Here is a 26,569-nt window from a genome sequence, read left to right on the forward strand (position 1 = left end):
CATCGCGCACGGGTTTGCTGTTAGAGAGAAGTGTGCCTAGTTGTGAATTTATACTCGATAGTTACAGGACTGAAATCTTATTCGTGTGTCTCTACTTTGCTTCGATAACTGAAGAGAAAACTTCGAATGTTTCTGGATGTGAAAGGTGCGTGATTTAAGTGATCAACTAAACAATTAAAAAGTTCGAGCTAGGTCAAACTAACAAAACTTTCGCAATGGGGAAGTTGTCAAATGTTTAGAATTGGTTTCTGTTCACTGTGGAACTCGTCACAGTGACAGAAATAATTCTTTCGATATATAAATCTAGTAATTCCAGATTGACCACTTACATCAACGTTATTGACACTATGAGGCGGCTCGTTTGATAACCACACTTATTCGTTTAATAAGATGTATCCGTGACAAGCGCACAGTGACGAAGGTTTCTAACCTACGACACAAATTTTAAAAACAAGAAGTCGTTTCTGTAAAGCTTAATTTATGTTTATTGACAAAAACTAGCGATATAAAGCAACAAAAGAGATAAATTTAACTTAATCTTTTAATAAATTAACGTTACATAAGATTTAACAAATCATAATAATTGCTTCATACAACTAAATTTTATATTGACTGAAAATAACTCGTAATTGTGATAAAAGAAATCTAGTCTATGCAAACCTCGAAATTTGTTGCTCAACTGATTAATAAGAATTGACTAAAAAAAAGTGCTCTTGTCGAGGGTGTACAAAAATAATCGAATTAAATGGGAGACATATGTAATATCGGAATGGTATCTTACTATAATTCCCTTGCGATGCTTTGCCAACAACAGCAAGTATCTGGCCAGCAGCCACTTCCACAGCAAATACCACAAAATAATTCTGTACAACATAATTCGGCACCAAATAATTCTGCATTAAGTAATTCTACACAACATAATTCTGCACAACATAATTCTGCACAACATAATTCTGCGCAACATAATTCTGCACATCATTCTGCACAACATGATCCGCAACAAACAAACACCACAGCCGACGGAGGTCAGCAATATTGGTATAGTTATCCACATGAGCATCCACATGGATCTTCACATGGTTCTTCACATGGTTCTTCACATGGTTCTTCACATGGTTCTTCACATGGTTCTTCACATGGTTCTTCACATGGTTCTTCATATGGACATCCACATACATATCCACTTCCGCATACATATACACAAAGACACACACAAACACTTGCACAAGCCCAAGCACAAGCACAAGCACAAGCACAAGTACAAGCACAAGCACAAGTACATACACGAGCACAAGTACATACACGAGCGCAAACACATACACGAGCGCAAACACATACACGAGCGCAAACACATACACGAGCACAAACACATACACGAGCACAAACACATACACAAGTACAAGCAGAAACACATACACAAGTACAAGCAGAAACACATACACAAGTACAAGCAGAAACACATACACAAGTACAAGCAGAAACACATACACAAGTACAAGCAGAAACACATACACAAGTACAAGCAGAAACACATACACAAGTACAAGCAGAAACACATACACAAGTACAAGCACAAGCATATTCACATCCAAATACACATACACATACATTTCCACAAACACTTTCACATACATTTCCACAAACACTTTCGCATGCACTTCCACAAACACTTTCGCATGCACTTCCACAAACACTTTCACATACACTTTCACATACACTTCCACAAACACTTTCACAAACACTTTCACAAACACTTTCACATGCACTTCCACAAACACTTTCACATGCACTTCCACAAACACTTTCACATGCACTTCCACAAACACTTTCACATGCACTTCCACAAACACTTGCACATCAACAAACACTTGCACATCAACAAACACTTGCACATCAACAAACACTTGCACATCAACAAACACTTGCACATCCACAAACACTTGCACATCCACAAACACTTGCACATACACATCCGCAAACACTTTCACAAGGATTTTCACATACACTTCCACATACACTTCCACAAACACTTGCACATGCGCGTACACATCCACATGGATATTCACATGTCCATTATCAATCACCTGGACCACAACAATATTTGGATCCGGCAGAGATGATTCCTAATTGGCCGCATCCTCACGCTTACCCGTATTCACATATTCATCAGTATCAGTATCACCAGTATCAACAAGCTCAGCTGGCAGGATTAAATGATTGGGGTAATGAAGCAAGTGGTCCTCTTATAACTGAAGAAACAAGTCCTCCTATTACTGCTAGCGGCAGCGAAGTTAGTAATCCAGAGACTTCGTGTACTCCACCGAGGAATAACGGCAGCAGTAACGTTACGAATAGTAAAAATATTACACCGCCTAGCACTAGCAATAGTGCGAACAGTATTAATAGCGCGACATCGATGAGACCCGCGCAGATCAGAAGTCCCTACGAATGGATGAAGAAGACTTCCTACCAGTCTCACCCCAATCCTGGTTAGTCTTATTTTATTTTATTGCTTTACTTATCTACTTTATTTTATTACTTATATGCTCTACTTTCTTGCTTTACGTATTTTCTTTAGTTATTTTATTTTATTTACAAGTTCATTTTATTTTCATTTATGGATACGATTTATTTCTCGTATTTGGGGGAAATCCGCACAAAACTGTATATTAAAGGTTCTGGATAATTTTTCGTTTTATGAAACAAATTGTGTAAATCAAAATTCTATTTTCTATTTATTTAATTATTTTATTTATCCTTTTTATTTTTAATTTACATCGGATTTTTTTAATTAACTACAGAGACGAGTATGAATATATGGTTTTGTCTTGCTATATGGTTTTGTACATGTTTCCCCTATTGGATATACATTGGTATATTTTGTTAGTGTATATTATTGGTAGGTATATACTTGTTAGTTTTTGGTGTCGGCTGATTATAAAATTGGTAGGATATGTAAAAAGGAGATTTGGTTCGTTAATTGCAGTAACAGAGAATTTCTATTTAATATTCAACGTTCGTTGCGTCTATTTGGTCGTATAAAATAACGTTCAAAATATAATACGTATTTCTATTCCTCGGAATTTTCAAATTCTTTCTCTGAATTGTAGAGTGTTTTGATTTCCTACGTTAGAATTCGTATAAAATTACTGATCACGAATGTATTAATAATTGATTTGTTCAATTTCGTGCATGCATGAAAATTTTTCGGACACGGTACTGTTTACGCAACGCTCTGATCAAAATCCGGGAATGGTAGTCATTTTTGGCTTAAGAATAATTAAATGGAAAGTTTAGTCTGGAGAAGTTGATCTTCACTTTCTTTGTCTTTATATCGTTTATTAACCCTTCGCAGTGCGAACGATTCCTATACAAATCTTCCATCTACAATCAAGTACTCGTATTAATATTCAGACATCGTTCTATCTCGAAATTTATTATTTTTGAAAGAAAAGACGTTATTTAAAAGTCGAATCAAATTAACCACTATGCTAACATTCGACACTGAGACTGTCCAAAGTTAGATATACAGATATAAAATATCGTATCATGTCGCGAAAGATCAAACATTGGTCAACAAATTACGACGAAGTAATTAAACAAAATACAATGAGCAGAGACACGCGAGTCACTTCATTCGCTAATAATGAACACGAAAAACGATAATTATTAAACTTGTAAGACTAATCGATGTAGGTACCATTATACAAGAAAAAAGTAGATAACGCGATATTTATGCGACATCGTGTTATTGTTACTGATAATACTTTACGAACGTAAGAATCGTACCTCGAATGAAATTTAACGAATAATAGGAAGAAAATGATGAACAAATTTCGATCACGGCCCTCTTGCACAATTTACTTTGTATTAATCTAGGTATTAGCGGAATCTTACAAGTTACAAGTAATTAGTAAATTGTTTTTTGTAGAATTATGATAAATGTAGTAAGTTTCTTATTATACTATAATAAATCTTAATAAATATGTGTATATATATATGTAGCGTTAATAAATTTTTTCATAATAAAGTAGTAAACTCAGTAATAAAATTTCTATATAGTAAAGTAGTAAAAATACTTGTTGCTAATGAGTTTGCTAATGAAGGAAAGATTTATAAGCGTAATTTTACAAATTAAACAAATCGCAAATTAATTGCCCTATTTTACATAAAATCGTAAATTGCAATTTACGTTAATACAAATACGCAAACGACATTACAAAGATGTTTCTGAGCAACGTTAAAACAGTGCAATTTTGCGATCTGTACATCAAGACATTCTTCACAAATTACAAAATATTGTTTGCGGAATTGAAGTTTATGAATTATAAAGAACAATTTTATAGTTGTAAAAAGTTTCGCTGATACAATCTGTTTGGAAAATTATTGTGCAAGGGTATCTTGAAATGCATTGATAAATTCATGCAACGCATTTCAGTTTTTTAAAACGATCTTGTTAGTTTACGTCTCACGATTTAAAGTCAAATTGCTTCAAACAGTATTCTAATTGCTGGTATTGAAAAAAAACGATAACTGACACGATGCACGAGACGAATTAAAACGTTTCTCGTTAATACAGATAAGGTTCCCGCGTTAATGGAGCTTCGATTATACCTTTTTTCATTTCTACATGATTATATTCGTTTATCCCTTAACAATGATATAATAATATCGAATATAGATTATATAATTTGCTACCTCCTACTATAATTTATTGTATTTTATTTTATGCTACACAATAAATATTGTGTTCAAAATATAATCATAGTTTCATAAAATATTCTATTATTTATATATCTGGCAAATAATACTTTATCTACGTATCATTTAAAATAAATTAAAATCAGTTGACATATCCAAAATCGACCTATTCGGAAATGCAAGAAATTTGTCAAATTTATTGGTGAATTATTAATTAAATAAAAATCGTAATTATAACAATTGTTCTTTAAAATTGAAACCACTCAAAAGTAGCGTTAATTAATAGCTAATCGAAGAACGTAAAGCGTAAGATTTTATTGATGTACGAATCGATAGAAAAATCATTTATATTTTCTTGATAGATGACTATTTAAATAATTAACTACATAGACTGTAACAAAAAATCGAGTTACGAATACGATAATACGACAAACTGTGGCAACCTAGGACGTTCGGTCTCTATGTCAACAGATATGATATTTATATACTAGGTGAAATATAATACATTATATCTTTCTACAGTGATACATACAGTGTCTTATGAAAGTATTTGAACGTTTAACATAAAAAATTTGTATGTTCATATTGTATGTATTTCATAACACACTTTGCAATTTCATTACACAGTATTGCAATGAGTTACGATTGCCATTATTATATGTATTGGCCTTTGAAACCAATCTGAAAATGTAATATATACAAGAAACTAGGAGAGATTTACTGCAAGCATATGTTCAATACACAACAAAAATTAATACACAACACAACCGTTTTAAACATACGAGATGGTCCCATAGAATATTCAAACTTATTAATATAATGGATTGTTTAAATACTTTTGCGATCATTGTCAAATATATCCTAAATATCTTGCAGTTTCCATGTGCATTGTCAGATTTGTTCCAAAGTTGACGAATTACGATAAAGTATCCCGTTATTGATATATATATATGACTTATATTATTGGTTCGTTAGATGAGTAACAATTCTCAGAATGATTGATAAATTCACGTTTAGAGCTTATTTTCGTAGATATCTCGAAACTGAAAATTCATATAATGTCGCTCCTCTATCAAACGATATCGAACGATAGCAAATTCACTTTATTTCACGATACGCGAAAGATCATTTCTGTCGATATACATAATCTTAATATAGTTTACTTGAATTAGTGTTAAATGAGAAAGACTTTTAAGAAAGAATCGTGTAGAACTCGGCGCACATCGCACTCGACTATACATAAACACGTCTCTGCGGTCTAGATACGGTGAACAATGTAAACACGGTAACAGACGAGCAAACATCTAATTGCTCTCAAATATTTGTGAGATAATCTCCGTCCTCTTGCTGTCGCCTCGATTTTTAACCGGACCAACGAAACTCAGAACGCTACTCTTTCCAGTCATCTTCAAGTACAAAGGATTCGTTTCTTTCAAAATTTATCCACAGTTAGTCACGAAACATGTCAAATAATTTTCTTCCGAGTTCCGCGAGTTTGAAAGTTGTCGCAACGAAGTTGAACGCAATTTTAAAATTACGCTGATTTTTCCATTTTGTAGCAACGCTAAAGATAAATCACATACATGATAAGATAAATTACCATAGAAAACTTTTATATTTTCAGATCTTTTGTTTCAAATTTTATCGATAGAATCACGATAGTCCGATTTCATCGCAATACTTATTAATAAAACTTCAAAGTAAAAATTAATCAAATTTTTTGGCACTATACGTTTACATATTTCACGTTGAATTTTGTTGCAATTGACATTATAGATTCATAGATATTTACATGTTCATATACATGTTTCCTGATTTACGTGGATTTTAATTGTTTCGGTAAACCTCTCGAACGTCTGTTAATTCTTCGTGTACAGTTTATGGATTGAGTTTCGTATTACGTGATGTATGTATATATGATGGAGAAGATTTATAGCTCTTAGAAAATTTCTCTGCATAAAACTTTTCCACTGAAAAATTAAAAGGAAACGAGACGAGAGTAGAACATTGTCTCTAAATATAAACACTTAGAAAGTTGTATATCTTTATTAAAATGATTGTTATTTTCATAGGTAATTATAATTAAAAACAGGGATTTGTTAAAATTCATAATGAAGAAGACTACAATTTTTATACTCCATAATAAAGAAGATTGAGGTTTTCTTAAACTTCATAATAAAACTCACGCTACGGGAAAGAACTTGCTTCATATATCTCTAGTGGAATAATCTTAGAATGAAGATATCTATACGCTCAAACAGTCAAATATTTTCTACTATTGCAGCATGCAACATAACTGCAAGTTGCAACGCAAATGCAAGTTCTCCGATTCACGACCTCTGCATCATTGACGGTACGATATCAATAGCTGATATTCGGATGTGCACTGTGTTATTTTCTAGCTATTCGTGAATATGTCGTTGATTAGTAATGAACAAAAGTGTTTATTCATATAGACTAGCTTCCCTTGTAAAATCTTGTGCAAGTACTTGTAAGTGTATATGATTTTTTATTTGATTCTTTTATGAAATATCACTTTTCAGGGTCGCAGGAGATTATGATATTGGTTTCGCTTCTTAAAATGTTTATATCTGATAACCGTTAACTGAAATTTATTTATATACATATTTTTTACTTCTATTCCATTGCTATAAAATTAATTTCTTAAATTAATTTTAAAGCAATTGAAATCTTGTGTTTTTCCAAAAATTGTATTTCTAATTTCATTGTAGCCTTCAATATTTATTTTTATTTATTGCCTTTTCTTTCAAACTCGAAAGTTGCTTTACGAAGAATTGAAGAAAGAACCAGACTTATATAGAATATTTAGAAGAAAAGTGAGATTATTCGATAGTTTGCATGTCTCAGTTACGTACATCTAATCTTATAGTCGTTAAGTTTGCCTCGCTGAATGTAAATTTTATATTGTGGATATATTCGATTATCTGTTAATAATTTCATATTTATGATACTAATATCGATGATGGAATTATTGCATGATATAATGCATTTGCATGAATTGTATGCTGTGATAATTTATAAGCGATCTAAATGTTTCTTCTACTATATATTTATATAGTTGCTTTTCATATAGTTGAACAATGCCAGTAATAAAAATCGACAATTATGTACATAATTGTTGATTAAATTCATCAACTAAATTTATCAACTAAATTAAAGATCGAAATCGTTGAAAAGTTTACCACTACTAGATATAACATTCTCAAATAATTCAAATTCTCTGACATCCGATTTTCGAAGTTTCCAGTATTTTCAATTTTCTAAGCTGTAAATTCTCGCATTTAAATCGCCCATAGTGAGGCTTCCAAACTTTTACAGGTCGACACCTACTTTGGAAAACAATAATTTTTCACGATCCATTCGAAGGTCGCACGAAACGTAATTACTATCGAGACTTGACTTTCACAATTGACGTGATAGAGATCTACAAACTTGGAGAAACTAGACAAAAACGGTAATCCTCGCGTGATCTCTAACCGAATCAACTTTGAATTGTGCAACCGGCGATTCTCGATGAATAAGACGCTTCTAATGAACGTTTAAAGAACTTTCATATTTTGATATTTAACTGGGCCAAAATCAGCTAGCTATTTGCTTCACTTCGAAGTATAACTACAACCAAATCATCAGTATAGTTAAAAAATTCTACCAAATGTTCAAATTGTGAATGTGTAATATTAAATAAATAAATTAAATAAAATTAAATAATTAAATAAAAATTAAATAAATAAATTAATAAATAAAATTAAATAAATAATTAAATAAAATTAAATAGAAAGAAAAAATCATCGGTGGTAGCACCGATTACAATCACGATTTTCTTTCTCTCGCCCTGTTTCCTTCCTGCTGCTAAATTTCACCTTTTTCTCATTTTTCGACCGTTTCACAGCCCAGCGTCCCTTCAATACCTTCTACCAGCTATTACCCGGATTTTATGGTTATATTGCAGGCAGCCGCTGTCACGTATAAAGACGACACTCGGATGATTCAGAATACGTATATTCGCACGCTTCTGGCTGTATGCGATTTTTCCTCGTGATTATTAGTTATAGTTGGCGTGCTCCTTCGGAACGACCGCATTCTGCTCGAGTCATCGCGATAGAGAACGCGTTTTCTCCGGATTTTATTACTGACGCCATTTTGGTCACCTCGTGAGAAGCTGAAGATAGAATAAAGATGTTTATGCAAATTTGTATTTTTATAGAAATAAAATCTAAATACAGGTCGGTCTTACCTATTCAATCTTATTAATATTCTATTTTTAATGTTCCGCGTATTTTCCCTAATTGTCAATTTCGCACGAATGCATGACGATCACGTCACAATTATAAATTCACGCTAAATATACTCGAATATAAATCGATTGACTCGTAAAACTTTTGGAAGCCATTTTGTGGCCTAAGTCCATCTAAACGTTCGACTATTATGTCGTAAATCTTCTCCGAACAGTTTGTTTTACCAACTTTCATTAAACTTTCCTTAAATCGGTTACCTGTTAGGATCGACCAGGATAATTTTTACTTTCTACTTTGCTTTCCTAATCCTCTTGTACCGACCCTTATATTTCACCCATTTGTACCTGTAGCTTAAGAACCGGCTAATGAACCTTGCCCTGTCAGCAATATAATAATCAATAGAAGGTCGAGGCAAGAAATTTTACCGGATGCTATTTCTAAATACAAGATTAGCGAAATTTAGGTTCGAAAAGTACACACTGTAGATACAATTATACCCCGAACCTCTAGGTACCCTGTACATTGTTACAAACTGTTTAGCCTTGCACACATGAGTATCTGAATTTTGACCTGACTCGATAAGCCGTTGAGAGAGGATAAGCTTATAATTTTAAAATAGACGTTTGATTAACGATTTTGTATTATCTTTCTATTCCCTTACAAATAGGTGATTTTTCACAGAAATAAAAATGCGTATCGGAAAACATGGAATCCGTAAATAAAGAGACTCTTACGCTTAAAAAACGTTCGTGCGACTTGGTGACGAACTAACTCGTCTTTTTCGCTTAACGGGTTAAAACACATCGTCGTGCATATTACGAAGCACGTGCGAGGCACTCGAGATTATGATTCAATTAAATTCGTCGGATCAGTTAGATGAGATTTTTGCAAATCATGGTTTCTATAAATATCGCGCACTCGTATGAGCACCGTTATCGGAGATAAAATTGCACAGCGATAACGATTTCTACGATTCAGAAAATTACAAATATTACGTTGTATATTCTTTGATCTGGACCTTTGCGGCTGAAAAAGGTGCATATGTGTCAAGGAATTTTGAGCGTCGCGCGCCGTGCCGTGATTGATTGTTGTTTTCAACCACCAAGAGTTTCTCGTCCTATCAATGTTAGTTACAAGGTTAGGATTTATGTAAACTTGCTTCTCCGAGCAATTCAAGCGAATACGTGTAGTATTTGTCCAAGGATTCTTGTAAAATGATATCTCAATATAAACTTAGACAGGTTGCCTAGATTTCTAAAGATACAAAAGGCTATAAAAGTATAAATTCGTATAAACATCAGCAGTCCACTTATTAGAAACCCAAACTCTAGCAGTATCTGACAAAGAGTAAAGCATATTCCACATATTTAAATAAACCGTACCCTCCTGTATATTTTAAGCAATATTTTCAGCAATATTAAAAAAATCTTGTATGCGCGTAACGAGATTAATCAACGAAGCGACTACTGTATAGCTAACTACAGAGAAGACACTTGATATGTAATATACAAATGTTGCATGGCACAATAGAGGTAATTGTGATGTCACTGACGAATAGTACCCGTGCGAGTAGAGAAGCGCCGGTTCAAGTAGAGTGGCGGTATGGGGGTCGCGGTTAAGGGGGTGGCAAAGAGAACTCGAGGACATCGACAGGAAAAGCGGGACACGCGCTTTCACCATTTCGCATAGCGAAATGGAAGAGCAAACGCTATAATGGGGTAGCAACGAGCCCCAGGAGTCCTCTTTCTTTGCTCCCTTGCTCGAGCTCTCTTCTCGTCTCACTTTTCCGCCGGATAGTACGCAAAATATTCTTCCCTCTTGCTCAATCAAAATACACATATAGCGAGGTGGATGCACAAAATCATGACGTGGATTTGTTTTTGATTGAACTATATGTGTACGTCCTAAACGTCATGCATGTACGGATCAGATTAATTACAACATAAAGGGTTGATTTCGATTAGCGAATACCTAAAGTCGACTTTCAGGAGATTCGTAAAATTATTCAGAAAAGTAGATGTTTGACACTTGGTTAAAGATAGGCGCGTATTCTTTCGAAAGAAATTCTTTTGTAATCTCTCTACAAATATTGCACGACACGTTCCTCTGTGATGCTCAAATTCTTCCATTTGTACTACACCGTGCTGACGATTTACATTCTTCCGTTCACGTTGTCTTTTCTTATCGAATAGTAGAGAAGTTCTTACAACAGGAGTATCTATGTGAGATACGTGTTATACAAATCTTGTGAATTAATTATTTGGATAAAGAATAACTGGCTATCGCTGAAACGTTAAGCAATATGTTTCCTTACAGTAAATCTAAGAAACTTCTAAGGAGAAATCTAAGAAACTTCTCGCACAGTAGCTCTCGATTTCGTACTTTTCTTGAAATTGCAGAGTTTCTTGCTACACTTGAAGTATCAAAATTGTATCAAAGAAACTAGAATGTAAGATACACGAACAAATACATAGGGAGAAAAACAAGTTTTGACTCGTATATTTTATCCATATGATTGAGAATCATTGAAATCTCTTCTTCTTCTTTCTTCTCTAATTCTTCTTTCGAATAATAACATTTCAATGAACATCTTTATGACGATTATAATATTCTGTTTGAAACAACAATATCTCTATGGAAAATAACGAATTGCCCGTTTTGATCACTTTAGTAACAAACGCGAGTGGGTCAAAAATGTGTCAAAATTTGTATCACAACTGATTTTCATGAAGTTCTTTTCTGAAAGGGGAAGATGAATGATGCACACGGCGTTAAAAGAAATATATATGTCAATGCGTAATAGAGTAGGTACTTAGAATGGGTGAAATGAAATTATCGTGACTGACCTGGTGTAACAATTACGCTATTCAAAGTATAAGTAGATCGAGTGTTGACAAGAAACCGGTCGGATAATCGTAGGTGCGAGTTCCGATATCAGAGAGATGAAAAAAGCCGACGGTAATCCTTGCCGACTCACACAACTACGCGTTCTTACATCGAAAAACCGACCGTTCTCCCCTTCAAACAACGTTTTCTCCTCTGGGATTTCCGATAGACTTTTTTTCGGATGTAAAAGTTCAAGTGTATACAACTTTGGACGGTTAAAAATCAAACAGTTGCAAAGAAATTGGCTTTTCACCTATTACATCGAGCGGATTAATTTCGTGTTGGATGGCAAACTTTTTCGTTTTATTATTCTGGTGTCTTTGTATCTTCTATTTTATTTTTCAGTTTTAAATCTTTGAAAGTGAAATTTTCTTTTAACAATACATTACAAAAAAAATTTATCAAAAGAATACGTGGAAAGATCTGCCGAAATTGAAGCACGCATAATGCCGTAGCGTTTGGAATTTTTTCTTCTTTCTGTTTCGATGACAATCTTCAACGATGAAATGTCTGTCGATAAGATTTAATAATGTTTTATGCTTGTTTATCGTGCATTAAGTTTCATCGACAATTATGCTTAACATGGCAAATATTTGCGATTCTGACGAACGATACGTGTACGCGCATTGTCGAAAAAGGAATGATATTCGAATATTTATACATAATTGACTTTCTTCTTGTTATTTACAAATGTTATTCACCGATTTGCATATATTAATTATTGTTTTAAAACAATAGTAGTGTACCTACAAGGTATTGCATAAGTATACATGGCCTCATTTTCTTTGAATTTGTGCAAAATTATTGATGACTTCGATTAAATTGTGTTTTCTATAGTCTCTATCATGACCAATAAGAATGCTAATAAGGATTACATGTTTATACAAATTCGTACTTTTATGAAACTAATTTAAAAAATGGAACCTAAACAGGGACTTGGTTTATCCATTGAATATTATAAGAAATGGCATACCTTGAATATTTTATACTTAAACTTTTGCACATTATATGCATTTTGTTACATATTAGATCGCCCGAAAAGTTTCTTTCGCTTTATAAGGAAATAATGGATACATAACATTTTCCGTTTTATATTATTTTATCAAATTACGTATGATCCATTTTGTTCTATCAAGATAAAGATCACAACGTTTAATAGATTAGGTTTCATGTTTGTATGCATCGTTGTAAAAAACGTGTCTATAAAAGACAGACACTTTCCGGACAACCTAATACTATATTAACATATAACATATAATCATTGTAAATAATACGAAGTATAGGAAAATAGGATCTACGAACTGATACGAAAAATTCGCCAAAGTTGTATCATTATAGTTTTCAAATTAATATTTGTAAGGAACTTCTTCTTCTTCTTCTTCTTTTTCTTCTTCTTCTTCTTCTGCTTCTTCTTATTTAGAAAGGCAATATAAATCATTCATAGAATCTTCTTACTTTGTGAAACTCTTCCATAAAACGTTCTTTTTATCAAATTTCCAAAAATAGACTATGCGTAAAATGCATTTTATATTTGCCACGGGGATCGTTTCATTACTTCACTATCATTACCGCGAAAAATTTTAAATGCTCATAGGTGCACGATAACGATCGAGCGCAATCTGAGCAAGAAATTCGACGTGTCATAATATATTGTTCTAATATTTGAACAGCTATGATACCTATGTATATAACATATCTTTCAACCCCATTCAAATATACAATACCCAAGTCTCCATTTCCCTCCACACATAGTTAATACTCTTCAAAAATCGTAATAATATAATCTTAACAAAAAAAGAGGAAATTTGAAATTAGTGGCTTTTATAAATGGCTTTTATGCAATCAAACTTTGTCAGTGTATTCTACGGGTACCTGTAATCGAGTAAAAGATATTATATCTAGACGTCATTCAAAGCTTTATTGAAAAGTTACAACAAAAGTACGAAGTATAAAGAGAGAACAATACCTTGGTCTCAAATAGCATCGCTAATTTGATAACATCGCTGATTTGGCTCTAAAATCAAATAAATAAAATCTTGGGACATTTCTCATAAAAGTGAAGTTGTTGTTTTTATAAAGAATGCTTTTTAAATATAGTGACTTTAAATTTTCATTTTTTGAGAATTTAAACTATTACGATTTTTAAGTATCTGCGGTACTTGTAGAAGAAAACGCAGTATCAAATTTGAGTATTACATGTATGGCAGTAGAAATTAATTTCTCTTTGGCACAAACGAAGAGTTACTATAGAGTAATCTCGGTGATTTGGTGCCAGCCATGCTGTATCCATGTATATACCATCGAAAAGTCTAAGGTCGAAGCTTATTCGTGATGTCTCGAAGGCCTCGAGCACTGTTATCGAGGAGTGGTGGATTAACGTGCACGCCTTTGATCTCGCCGGCCACCGGCCTTATCTAATCGTTTTCCTTTCTCCCGTTGCGTCTCTTCCCGCCCTCTCCGTCAGTTTCGCTGCGTTTCAGTTTCCTTCTCATTTTGTATATTTCGTACTCTGGTGTATAGTAATCGTTTTCGAATGCCACGTTGAATTCGCACCATCAACGACGCAGACTTATCGGTATCTTCTTTCTCGCCCATTTTCTTCAAATTCTTCGTCGCTATATAGTAATGAACCACAGAACGTTCTCTGTCATTCATATACAATGGCTCGCTAAAGTATTTAAACGCTTACTGTAGGAAACGTCTAAGTATTATGCCTGATTAAGCTTCCAAAAAGATTAATTACAAGCTAAATTGATATGCCTGCCACTGCATGATGTAGACAATGTAACCATTTGATATTAGATAAAATTTCTTCTCCTTTAGTGTTCTAACTGCATTAAAATTAAACTTACATATTTTTCCTAATTTTGTGAGAATTCTTTATTAACATTTTATGCAAATATGGACTTTTTATATGTATTACTTTTCAATGTAATCTTTTATTGAATACATGATAATTTCCATCGAAATTTCGGACGAGTATTATCCATTTTGAAGTTACGTGGTGATTTATCGTTCTTTCGAGGTTTCCTTCACACGTGTCATGTGTAGCGAATAGTTTTTTCTAAAATTATTATAAATCATGTTTTACTTACATTACTAATGGGCTTCAGTACGAGATGTGTCTACTTGTATGATCGTCAAAAGCGTTATCTTCGTTATACGCGTTATTGACAAGAGAATTAGGGAAGCAGATATTAAACGTGTAATAATGTCGATCTTATCTTCGCCTTCTTGCTTTTTACAGGAAAAACCCGAACTAAAGACAAATACAGAGTGGTCTACACAGATCATCAGAGGTTGGAGCTTGAAAAGGAGTTTCACTATAGCCGCTACATCACAATTCGCCGTAAAGCTGAACTTGCCGCTAATCTTGCGCTCTCAGAACGTCAAGTGAGTAATTTACAAAAATAATAGATACAAATATTTGCGATATTAAAATAAAACGCGACTTGCGGGAAGCGGAGAGTTTGTAAGAATAAAGAGGCAGGTTCGACACCTAAATTGTATTTTTTAAGGAAATAGTACTTTCTACCAGACTATTAGATAGTATTGGACTTATTAGTATAGGCTGTATACGTATACTTAGCATATGATGGTATCTGATACCATCATAGATAAATACAATTTTCTTTTTCAAATTATATGTTCAACGTATCTAAAGAAACTTATGGATTTTATATTCGATTTTATAAACGCACGAAAAACTATTACTATAAATATTACATACATATATAGTGGACTATATATGAATTTATAGTACGTTTAGGAAAGTCGCATAATTTTGATTGATTTTGATTTTGCTGGTTCCCTGAGATTATTGTAACATGAAGCCGCCTTAATCATTTCTCAATATATAATAATCGGTGAAGTCGTTAAAATTTATCTAACGTCTAAACACAAGCTTAATTGGATCGGTAGGCACTAGTGAAATAAAACTGCATTTGTATTGTGGCAATATTCTTGTAAAATATTTATTACTTGTATTTCGAAGGACCTAGAAAAATAGTTTCGAATCTTCTATTCTGAAATATTACTTAAATACATGTTCTATCTCCCAGTCGGGAATATAGTCATATTCCTAGACAATCTAAAGGTACATTCTTCTGTTACAGGTCAAAATCTGGTTCCAAAACCGTCGCGCGAAAGAACGGAAACAAGTTAAAAAGCGCGAAGAACTGGAAAAGAAAGAGTTAAAAGCGGCAGATGTAGTACCAAATAGCCCGATGGCCAGCCTAACGATCGGAGGGTTGGCAGAAATGAGCGGAATGCTTGGTTACGAACCTAATCCGCCTTCTCCTCGTCCCGGACCATCATCGCATCCACTTCTTTGAGGCGCGACAGCTGTTGTCCACCCAAGCAGCCATACCGATTGGCGGTGGGGTTGTGACCTGGTGTCGACGATTACAGAAGCTTGGTCCGGCGACAGCTAATTCCGGAAGTTCCACCTAACGCATGCTGGTAAGAGAACGCATAAATTGGGGTGACCGGTATCAAATTTTCGCGAAAAATTAATTACATTGACTAATAGACTAATATCTGAGACTTTTCTTTTATCAGTGTTTAAATATATTGGAGGATATTGAAATAATTTGAAACAAAATGTGATATTTTTGAGAAAAAGACTTATAATAGCTAGAATATCGTGGTTACAAAGAATAATAACTAGAATATCGTGGACATGAAATGGTATAAAAAATCGAGTTTATATATAGAATGCGGATTTTTATGTAATTTCATGGAAGTTCTGTAAATACTTTTATGACAATATTTTATAATAAAATTTTAATGAGAAATGCGTACAATATGTAGCGATAAATATATTTATAACGTTAAATATGATATTCATTAAGTTGACTTCACAATCTTTATCTGTAATTTTTATACTCTTATGAAACATTGAAAGAGAAGCAATCGTTTATGGTAATATTTTACAATAACATTTTATTAAAAAAATTTTCTTGATAAATGAAATCAAATTTCATTCGATAGAAATGAAACCAGTATCTCATCAGGTTCCTAAACGATTCCGGAACAGATATTGAAATTTAAATATCTTTTAACGAACGATTTTTTCACGATTTCTTCTTAAAAAAATGTGATAGAAATTTTCTAGTAATAGAAAATTGAATAATAAGATGAAATCGAATAGTTAACAATGATTCAAAAAGCGTATAAAAATTAAGTTATAGTGAGTTATCTAAAATTTATTTATTTATTTATACAAAATAGTATGAAAATCTGCTGTTTAATTATAAAAATCAAAAAAGAACCTGTAGGAGATATTAGATTTTCGCATATTCTTTTTTATCCTTTGGATATTTGTTGGAATCGGATATTATACGTTCAACTCTCGACGTTTTGCATCTTTTATTATATTAAACAGCAGCTTTTAATACATTTGCATAACATTTCAAATTATAAAAACAAATTTATAAAAATTTAAAAATTTTAAAAATATACGGCAAAATTGACAAAAAAATGGCCGTAGTCTTTAATAAGGAAAAAAATCCTTATTTAATCAAAATTATAATGAATATCAAAGTTGATAATTAAAGTCAAATTTTTGTTTGTACGCATAAATGTGAATTTCCATATAAATCCGCATTCTACTTTTTATAAACAAAATTATTTCAATTTTCAACATTCGGGACGGAATACAAAATTTTTATAAAATAAATATAGATATACTTTTCCGAAATATATCGTGCACAAATTTTTCCAAACGCTTTGCAAAGTATGACAGTTTGTTCGCATTTAATGCAAACCCTCGGTTATAATTAGTTCTTAGATTATCGAATGACAATCAAATTTCTGATATTTTACAAAACACGAATGATGTCAGAAACGTCCAGCGTTTGCCTTAAATTACGAAGCACTGTGTATATCGGCGTATTCGTGCACGTCGATTAATGTGTTGAATTACAGAATTCGAAAATTGTAATTAAGAGATCAGAAAAAGAAAAGAAGATGATAAAAAATATATGTATATATATATTATATTATATTATATATATTATATTATATATATATATGTGTGTGTATTATATTATATATATATTATATATATATCATATTATATATATATATATATACATATTTTTTTTAGTTATTTGTACATCATACTAGTACTAGTACGTACTAAGGGGCCTCATAGAAGATCGTTTTTGTATATATATCTTAAAAATTTTTTAAATATCGCTTGTACAAATTAGACAAGCTAAGATGTTTAGCGTCGATTCTTTTAGTTCTTTTTTAATTTATCTTTCCTATAAAAAACTTGGATACTCCTTTCTATTTTCCTCTTTCTTCTTCGCCAATCATAAGACGAATGAACGAATATTAGACGAATGAACGAAAAATTCTTCGATCTTTTTTTCAAATTACTCTCGTTATATAGCCAGAACTTCTCTGTCGTAAATATGATTGTTAGGTTCTCCAAATACTTTCTAACGAGATGATCATTATGGCATGATCATAACGATAGATAGTTTTGGGCCACCTTACGTATATCTCATGCTTAACGCATATTTTAAAACACCTTTGTCCAATCTTAAGATGAGAAGTTACACAGATCGAAGATCTCATATTCGTTTTATCTCATCCATTTGTTCAGTTATACCAAATACATCAATAACATTGTATTAATGTACTTGTAACGTATCACCTCGTTGCGAATTGTAAATAGAAAGGAGTTTAGCACGCTGACAACCCCTTTGGTACGCATTACGCGTACGCATTGCGCATTACGTCGCAAACGAGAAGAAAAAAAAAAGGAAATTAAAAACATTTCTCGTACGGGAAGTAACAAAATTCGTGTGTAAATTGATCTTCTTTTCCAATCACTTATTTCATGCAATTTTCTTTATACAATTTTACAGTACAAAAATATCGAATATATTAAATTTATGATATGATTCAGCACAACGACTTTAGAGAATTTTTAATTGTTGATAATAAAAAGCGACTTTCCGTCCCGTGTTATTATATAAAGTTTGATAAATAAACTTTTTCGTTATAATAAGGAGCGTAATTTCTTTCTAAACAAGTGCCATGCATTTTGATTAAATTCGGAATTGTTTATGAACTCATTTTGAAATTAATACAAATTTGTGTTTTTACATTGTGTTAACATGTTGACATGCAGAAAACGACAGAATATGATTTACAGTGCAGATGTTCTTCTGTTCTCACCCTGATTAATAACAACGGTAAAATGAACACTTTCGTGAATTATAATGCAAGATATCTACCATGTAATATCGATTTTTCAATTAACAACAATAAGATTAATCTTAAGCATGTTTTTATACAAAACGAAGTTTTTCTTTATAATTTAATTATTCTTATTGATCATGTAGGACCATGATACAGAAGTATCTTAATTAATTATCGACTGATTATTAATAATTTTATGAATTAATTAGATATTTATTGAATTATTAATAATATCACTATTAATAGTATTATCAATATTATTATTACTATTATTAATACTATAATAATCACTATTAATATTATCAATATTATTATTATTATTAATACTAATAATAATAATAATAATTAATGTTGTTACTACTGTTATTTCTACTGTCATTATTATTATTCGAATTAATTATTTTCAAGGAATATTTCTTCTTACAAGCTTGTCTTTATATACTTAACTTTTGAGATAAAATTCACGAAGTGTATTGTTATTAATACTCATCGTTCCTAATTTTTACGTACCCCAATCTGAGAGAAAATTGTGTAGTTACATACGTGCCATATTATCGTAAATTCATTAAGTCACACAAGTCGGAAGAATAGAGGATCGAAAAGTAAACGCGATAAAACACGAAATTTTTCATTTTTCATTCATCGGCTCATGCTATATACAGTGGTGAGCGTACGAATAGTTAAAAGAAAATGTTCACCCATAAATTCAATTAATTACGTCATAGAAAAACATAAAATAACTAAGTGTTCGATCATATCAAATTCGCATTTAGCAACCAATTCTGAAAATATCATTCAGAGGATAGAGGCTTAATTTGTCTTTCGAACGGCTCAATTATATTAAATTGCATTCGATTTAATATATATAAAAATTTGTTCTCCTATTTACATACTAACACCACATATTATATATATATATATATATATATATATATATTATATATATAATATATGTTATATATATATTATATATATATATATAAATTATCGCATTTATAAATCAGTTAAAATATCCTATATAGCATTTTCTTCACTTTCCAAAATGAAAGTATTAGCCCCTTATTTCTTACTTTCGAAATAGAGAATTTATATTATACAGAATATCACGACATTTTTAATCAAATTCTAGGATTCTTGAAATTCTTCAGATTCTTCAAATTCTTCAGATTCTTAGGATGTTCATATAACAAAGATAGATAAGATATTTGATTATATGAGGAGAACAATATAATAATAATATAATTCTATAAAATTTACCTACCTACGTAGGTGAAACATGCCTTAGAGCATAAGAAAAGTTAGCATGTATTGTTGTTTCTGATCATGGCCAATTTTAATCCTTCATTTTTATTACCATCTCGAGAATCCGCGTCTGGACTTGTTTTTCTTCTCGTCCCTTTTTCCACTCTTTTCGTGTTAACGCGTTTTATGCTGGCTTTACTGCTACACGTTTTGAGTTCATCGGTCCTGAATATTTCGAATTTTTAACGACAATAAAAGAAACGAACGATATTTGCGAAGAACAGAAAATGAAAATTTCCGCGGTTTTACGTACCGTGTACTTTCAAGAGTGTTTGCAAGCTTGTAATCTGTAATTACGACGTTGGTATAAATATAGAATGTGTATGTGAAGAAATGGCAAGATTAGTCGTAACGTATTCTACGGAAAATCTCATATGGTTTATGTGAAAATACATTTACGTAAGCATTTCTTAAATTATTCTATATAATAATTAATTATCATAATATATACTGTGAATGTTATATGATCGTTAAGCCTAATATTATTCTGATATGTGATCATTATACATTGGTAATTTCAAAGTACACGGTATTACGTTCACAAAGTTTAGTAGGAGACATTTTATTCTTTAGCCGGTTCTAGATTAATTTCTTTCATTTCTCTAATTTCTTCAATTTTTGTAAAATCGTTAATTTTATTTCATAACCAAATTATTGCAACAAGGGGTCAGATAACGAATAGGATTGGAATATTTAAATTGTTTGTAATATATATGGCAATTGATACTGTTACACATTATTACACGGTATTAACAATATCTAATCGTATAAATACCAATTGCGTAATCCAAATGTTTGTTTCTTTTCAGACCAATTTATATAGGACCATTCATTTTTAACGATTGTCGTATAGATTAATAGTCTCTTCTCTAAAACTATTAAATTCCGTTATATTAAAACTCGAAGATCAGGGTCATAAAATGTAGAACGTAATACATGTACACCTTTAAATTGATATAAGAACGATCGTATGTTACAAGAAACATGTTTGTACACTCTTGGCACACGACTGACGCGATATTTGAGCTTGTACTCATTTATATATTGCTTGTTAACGGGAATTTGCAAATACGTTATAAATAAGTTAGAAATACAAATCGTTAACGACCGGTAATTACTGGAATTCTACTAAAATTCAACGAGGTCAATTTTCGATCGTGAAACGCTCTTGGAGATCGTCAAATCTGTAGAATGGTAACGTATCATTTACGACCTGACGATTTGTTTGCGATACAGAAAAGTTCCTTGGTTTGTCTCGACGACGGCTCTCGAATGGCTCTCGTTAGATCGTACATAAATACAAGCATAAAAACGTGTAATGCGGTTTATGCGAATGGCCAGGCAACGCGGTAACCGATTCCAAAGTGTGTATTCAGTGAATACTGAGAAAGGGGGCAAATAAAGCAAGACGAGACGAAGCTGCGAAGGTGGCAACGAGTCCCATGGGAGCCCTCAACTTAACTACCAGATCGATGTCCAACCCCGACCACGCTTCATCCCCTGAAACCAACCCCTGCTGGCTTACACGCTACCAAGTACTCGTTCCCTCTCTTCTCTGTCCTCCATCTTCTACTCGTCATATTTGTTTTTTTTCGTTCTTCATTTCTTTTTGTATATACATATACGTATTGTTTCTTGCGTATTCCTTTTTTATGTTGTATTATGATTTTATATCCTTGTTCTTTTGAACAGTCTTCTTCTAAATATTGTTTATGTTTTCGTGTACTTTTCCTCTTGATACGTTTGTTCGTCTTCATTAGTTTACTTGACTTCGCTTTAGTCTATTTTATTCGTTTTTCGTCCTATTCGCTGTGTTTCTTTTCTATCTCTTACGGTTACGATATTTTCCTGCTATTTTCCTCACAAACCTATCAACTGTAAGAAAAACATTACTTATGAGAAAATCGTATATATGGCTAAACACTACGTATAAATATATGTACGATAAGTATTAAATACTCTTTAATATATTTAAATTAGCATATGTTTATCTCGATATATTCTCTACAAACCCTTTTAACTCAACACAACATCAAACTATATACATGTTGCTTGCTTCCAACAACCTCTTCTCTATATGCCACAATATCTATGATTTACAATCTTTACTACACAAAACGAGGAAAAAGGAACAGTCTAACCTAAAGATCTAAGCGTAGAAATCCACGATTCCGTAAACTTCACTAAGCACACAAAGAAGTTAAAAAGTGCTTCCTCTTTCTTCAAAACTCACACATACAATTCTAATCATATAACCACAAGCTTTTACCATTCCCATATATACGTATATACGTATATACTAAGTTTCACAGTATCGCGCCATGAAATAGTAAAAATCAGGATCTGTAGAGGAAGATAAAAAAGGAAATGAAAGGGATGCGCAACGTCTTTGAAATTGTAAAGGTACGTCGGCGATCCTAACGTAATTGGACCCCGAGACGTAACAACGTTTCACGTATACCGAGAAATTCCGGGGGATAGCTTTTTGTTCGAGTTGCGTTTCGGTCCAGTCGGTCCAGTCGAAAACACCAAATAGATACTTTTATGGGGGGCTATAAAGTTCCTGAATCGAGTATCGATGGTTCCAAAGGGGCTAATCTGCGGATGAAAACTGTAATAAAACGTCCGACCTGCGTATGTATCTGAAATCCTTTTGCAGTAGTACGCGCCCTTACTTTGAGCGCTCAGGTAGCACCCTGACCTGAATATTTTCCTAAAGGAAAACATATACTGTTCCCCTGTTTTAGGTTAGTTTGAAATTTTACAAGATCATACACCTTGCGTTTCTAAACGCTTATATACGTATAAATATGATATCGGAAGTGACGTTTCCTTGATATAGAGCAAATCATAACCTCGGAATGACACTTTTGTATAACTTTAGATTATTTTAATTGTTTATAGCGTTATTCTTTATGATTTCGCTACATAATCACTTCTATTCTTGAACTGAAAATTTTAAAAACATTACTTTTGTTCTAAATGTTTCAAATGAGAAGAAATTCTATAATTTTTTAGGATTGCATACAATATATATACATAATTGATAAACTCACCGCTTTGAATTGCAAGCGGTGGAAAAATCCTATGGATCCACTGACTGTTTTACCCGGTCGGTATTTCAATTTCTCCGGTAAAATATCTCATATGAGATTTAAGTTTTTCATATCTTATTTATGATCAAATTTATAACAATACCTTTTTCCTATATATTTTTCCACATATTATTTTTGAGAAATAAATAAATTTTCATGTATTTAGTCCCAATTTTCTCCGCTGTGAATGTTGTAATCTTATTCTGCGCTATAATCGGTAATGTGGAAAATGATAAAAAGATCGATATCACCAACGAGGTACAGAATAGATCTGATATTCAATACTTTTTGGTGTCATCTTTTTGACGGTTATCTGATGTTTCATACTGTTTCCTTATGAAATTACAAATAATGCAGAGAACAGAACATTTTGCGCATTGAGTATAGAGTTCTATACTTCTGCAATACGTATTTAATTGTAATCCAATCCTATTATGATACAACAGATTGGAGTGGTAATTTTTTTGATTATCTGAATATTATAAATCAATTTTTATTTTATTGTTTGAAATTAATTTCATGATTCATCAAGTTTTCGCACACAATTTACTTAAAACTTAATATTAGAATAAACTTATTCAATCAAACTCATCTAATCAACAATACTAGAATAAATCTTACGCTATGTGTTAATACATTTCGCAATTTGTTAATAAACTTTATTCTTTTGTATGTTACAGAATCGACCTTGCTGTAATACCAAGGAGCTGCAATAGGGGAATCTCCAATAAATAAAAAAAACCGAACAGTAGTTCGCTTTAAATATCAAATTTTTAGATATCGAATTTATCGTTTCAAATTGTCTTAGTTTAATGTCAAAAATGAAATAAAGTTAAGTAATTTATAGAGTGTTCAATTATTGATAAGGACTTGTATTTGAAACTATATATGTAGTAATAAAGGACGACATTGACTAATTCAAATATTACAAATTCTATATACTACGTAATGCACTAATATAATACATTAACAACATAATGTAAATAAATAACACAATGTAAATAAATAACACAATGTCAATAAATAACACAATGTAAATAAATAACACAATGTACATAAATAACACAATGCACATAACTAACACAATGCACATAACTAACACAATGCACATAACTAACACAATGTAGATAAATAACACAATGTACATAAATAACACAATGTACATAAATAACACAATGTACATAACTAACGCAATGTACATAACTAACGCAATGTACATAACTAACGCAATGTACATAACTAACGCAATGTACATAACTAACGCAATGTACATAACTAACGCAATGTAAATAAATAACGCAATGTACATAAATAACGCAGTGTAAATAAATAACGCAGTGTATATAAATAACACAATGTACATAAATAACACAATGTACATAAATAACACAATGTACATAAATAACACAATGTACATAAATAACACAATGCACATAACTAACACAATGCACATAACTAACACAATGTACATAAATAACACAGTGCACATAAATAACACAGTGCACATAAATAACACAATGTACATAACTAACACAATGTACATAACTAACACAATGCACATAACTAACACAATGTAGATAAATAACACAATGTACATAAATAACACAATGTACATAAATAACACAATGTACATAACTAACGCAATGTACATAACTAACGCAATGTACATAACTAACGCAATGTACATAACTAACGCAATGTACATAACTAACGCAATGTACATAACTAACGCAATGTAAATAAATAACGCAATGTACATAAATAACGCAGTGTAAATAAATAACGCAGTGTATATAAATAACACAATGTACATAAATAACACAATGTACATAAATAACACAATGTACATAAATAACACAATGTACATAAATAACACAATGCACATAACTAACACAATGCACATAACTAACACAATGTACATAACTAACACAATGTACATAACTAACACAATGTACATAAATAACACAATGCACATAAAGAACACAATGTACATAACTAACACAATGTACATAACTAACACAATGTACATAACTAACACAATGTACATAACTAACACAATGTACATAAATAACGCAATGTAAATAAATAACGCAATGTAAATAAATAACGCAGTGTAAATAAATAACGCAGTGTAAATAAATAACGCAATGTACATAAATAACGCAATGTATATAAATAACGCAATGTACATAAATAACACAATGTACATAAATAACACAATGTACATAAATAACACAATGTACATAAATAACGCAATGTACATAAATAACGCAATGTATATAAATAACACAATGTACATAAATAACACAATGTACATAAATAACACAATGTACATAACTAACACAATGTACATAACTAACACAATGTACATAACTAACACAATGTACATAACTAACACAATGTACATAAATAACACAATGCACATAAAGAACACAATGCACATAAATAACGCAATGTAAATAAATAACGCAGTGTAAATAAATAACGCAGTGTAAATAAATAACACAATGTACATAAATAACGCAATGTATATAAATAACACAATGTACATAAATAACAGAATGTACATAAATAACACAATGTACATAAATAACACAATGTACATAAATAACACAATGTAGATAAATAACACAATGTAAATAATGGAGATTTTGTAATGAAAAAATAAAGTTTCAAAAACCAGTGGGATAGGTCATTTTATACTTTGACCTTCATCGTAGGGGAGAGGCTGGCTTATGTAAAGGTTCAACTTTGCTTTTCATGGCTGCAGATATCAAAGGTGACAACAGTGCTCGCGCTCGCACACCTCGGGTGTCTCAGAGCATTGACAGATACAAAAATTCTTAGCAATTATACCGATAGACCAGCAAGACGTTGATAAATCGACATCATAAATGTAACATCTATCCTGTACTTCATCGGTGATATTAGCACTGACGAATCTTTTATAATGATTGCTATGTTCGCCGTGGGGAATTACGGAGGGCGTAAAAAAGATTCTAATTTTTTGGCTGACCATGAAAATATTAAGGAAATGATTGAAATCCAATATTGAATTATTTTTGTTTATATTTATGTCACATGATTAAAGAAACAAAAGTAAATTCAAAA

General features: G+C 31.8%; 1 protein-coding gene across 2 annotated transcripts; it reads left to right on the forward strand.

Moving 5' to 3' along the window:
• Positions 1-24,888, forward strand: cad (homeotic protein caudal). Of its 2 annotated transcripts, XM_076618056.1 has the most exons (5): positions 1-145; positions 317-2,489; positions 15,091-15,236; positions 15,959-16,304; positions 24,139-24,888. In XM_076618056.1, exons 2-4 carry the CDS (start codon positions 746-748, stop codon positions 16,175-16,177), a joined length of 2,109 nt encoding a protein of 702 aa, XP_076474171.1. In that variant the 5' UTR covers positions 1-145; positions 317-745; the 3' UTR covers positions 16,178-16,304; positions 24,139-24,888. The 2 variants fall into 2 exon arrangements, with proteins under 2 accessions (XP_076474171.1, XP_076474170.1); XM_076618055.1 differs by having other exon boundaries at positions 1-2,489.
• The last annotated feature ends 1,681 nt before the right edge of the window (positions 24,889-26,569 follow it).

The sequence above is a fragment of the Bombus vancouverensis genome, chromosome 4, assembly GCF_051014615.1.
Source record: "Bombus vancouverensis nearcticus chromosome 4, iyBomVanc1_principal, whole genome shotgun sequence".
NCBI lineage: Eukaryota > Metazoa > Arthropoda > Insecta > Hymenoptera > Apidae > Bombus > Bombus vancouverensis.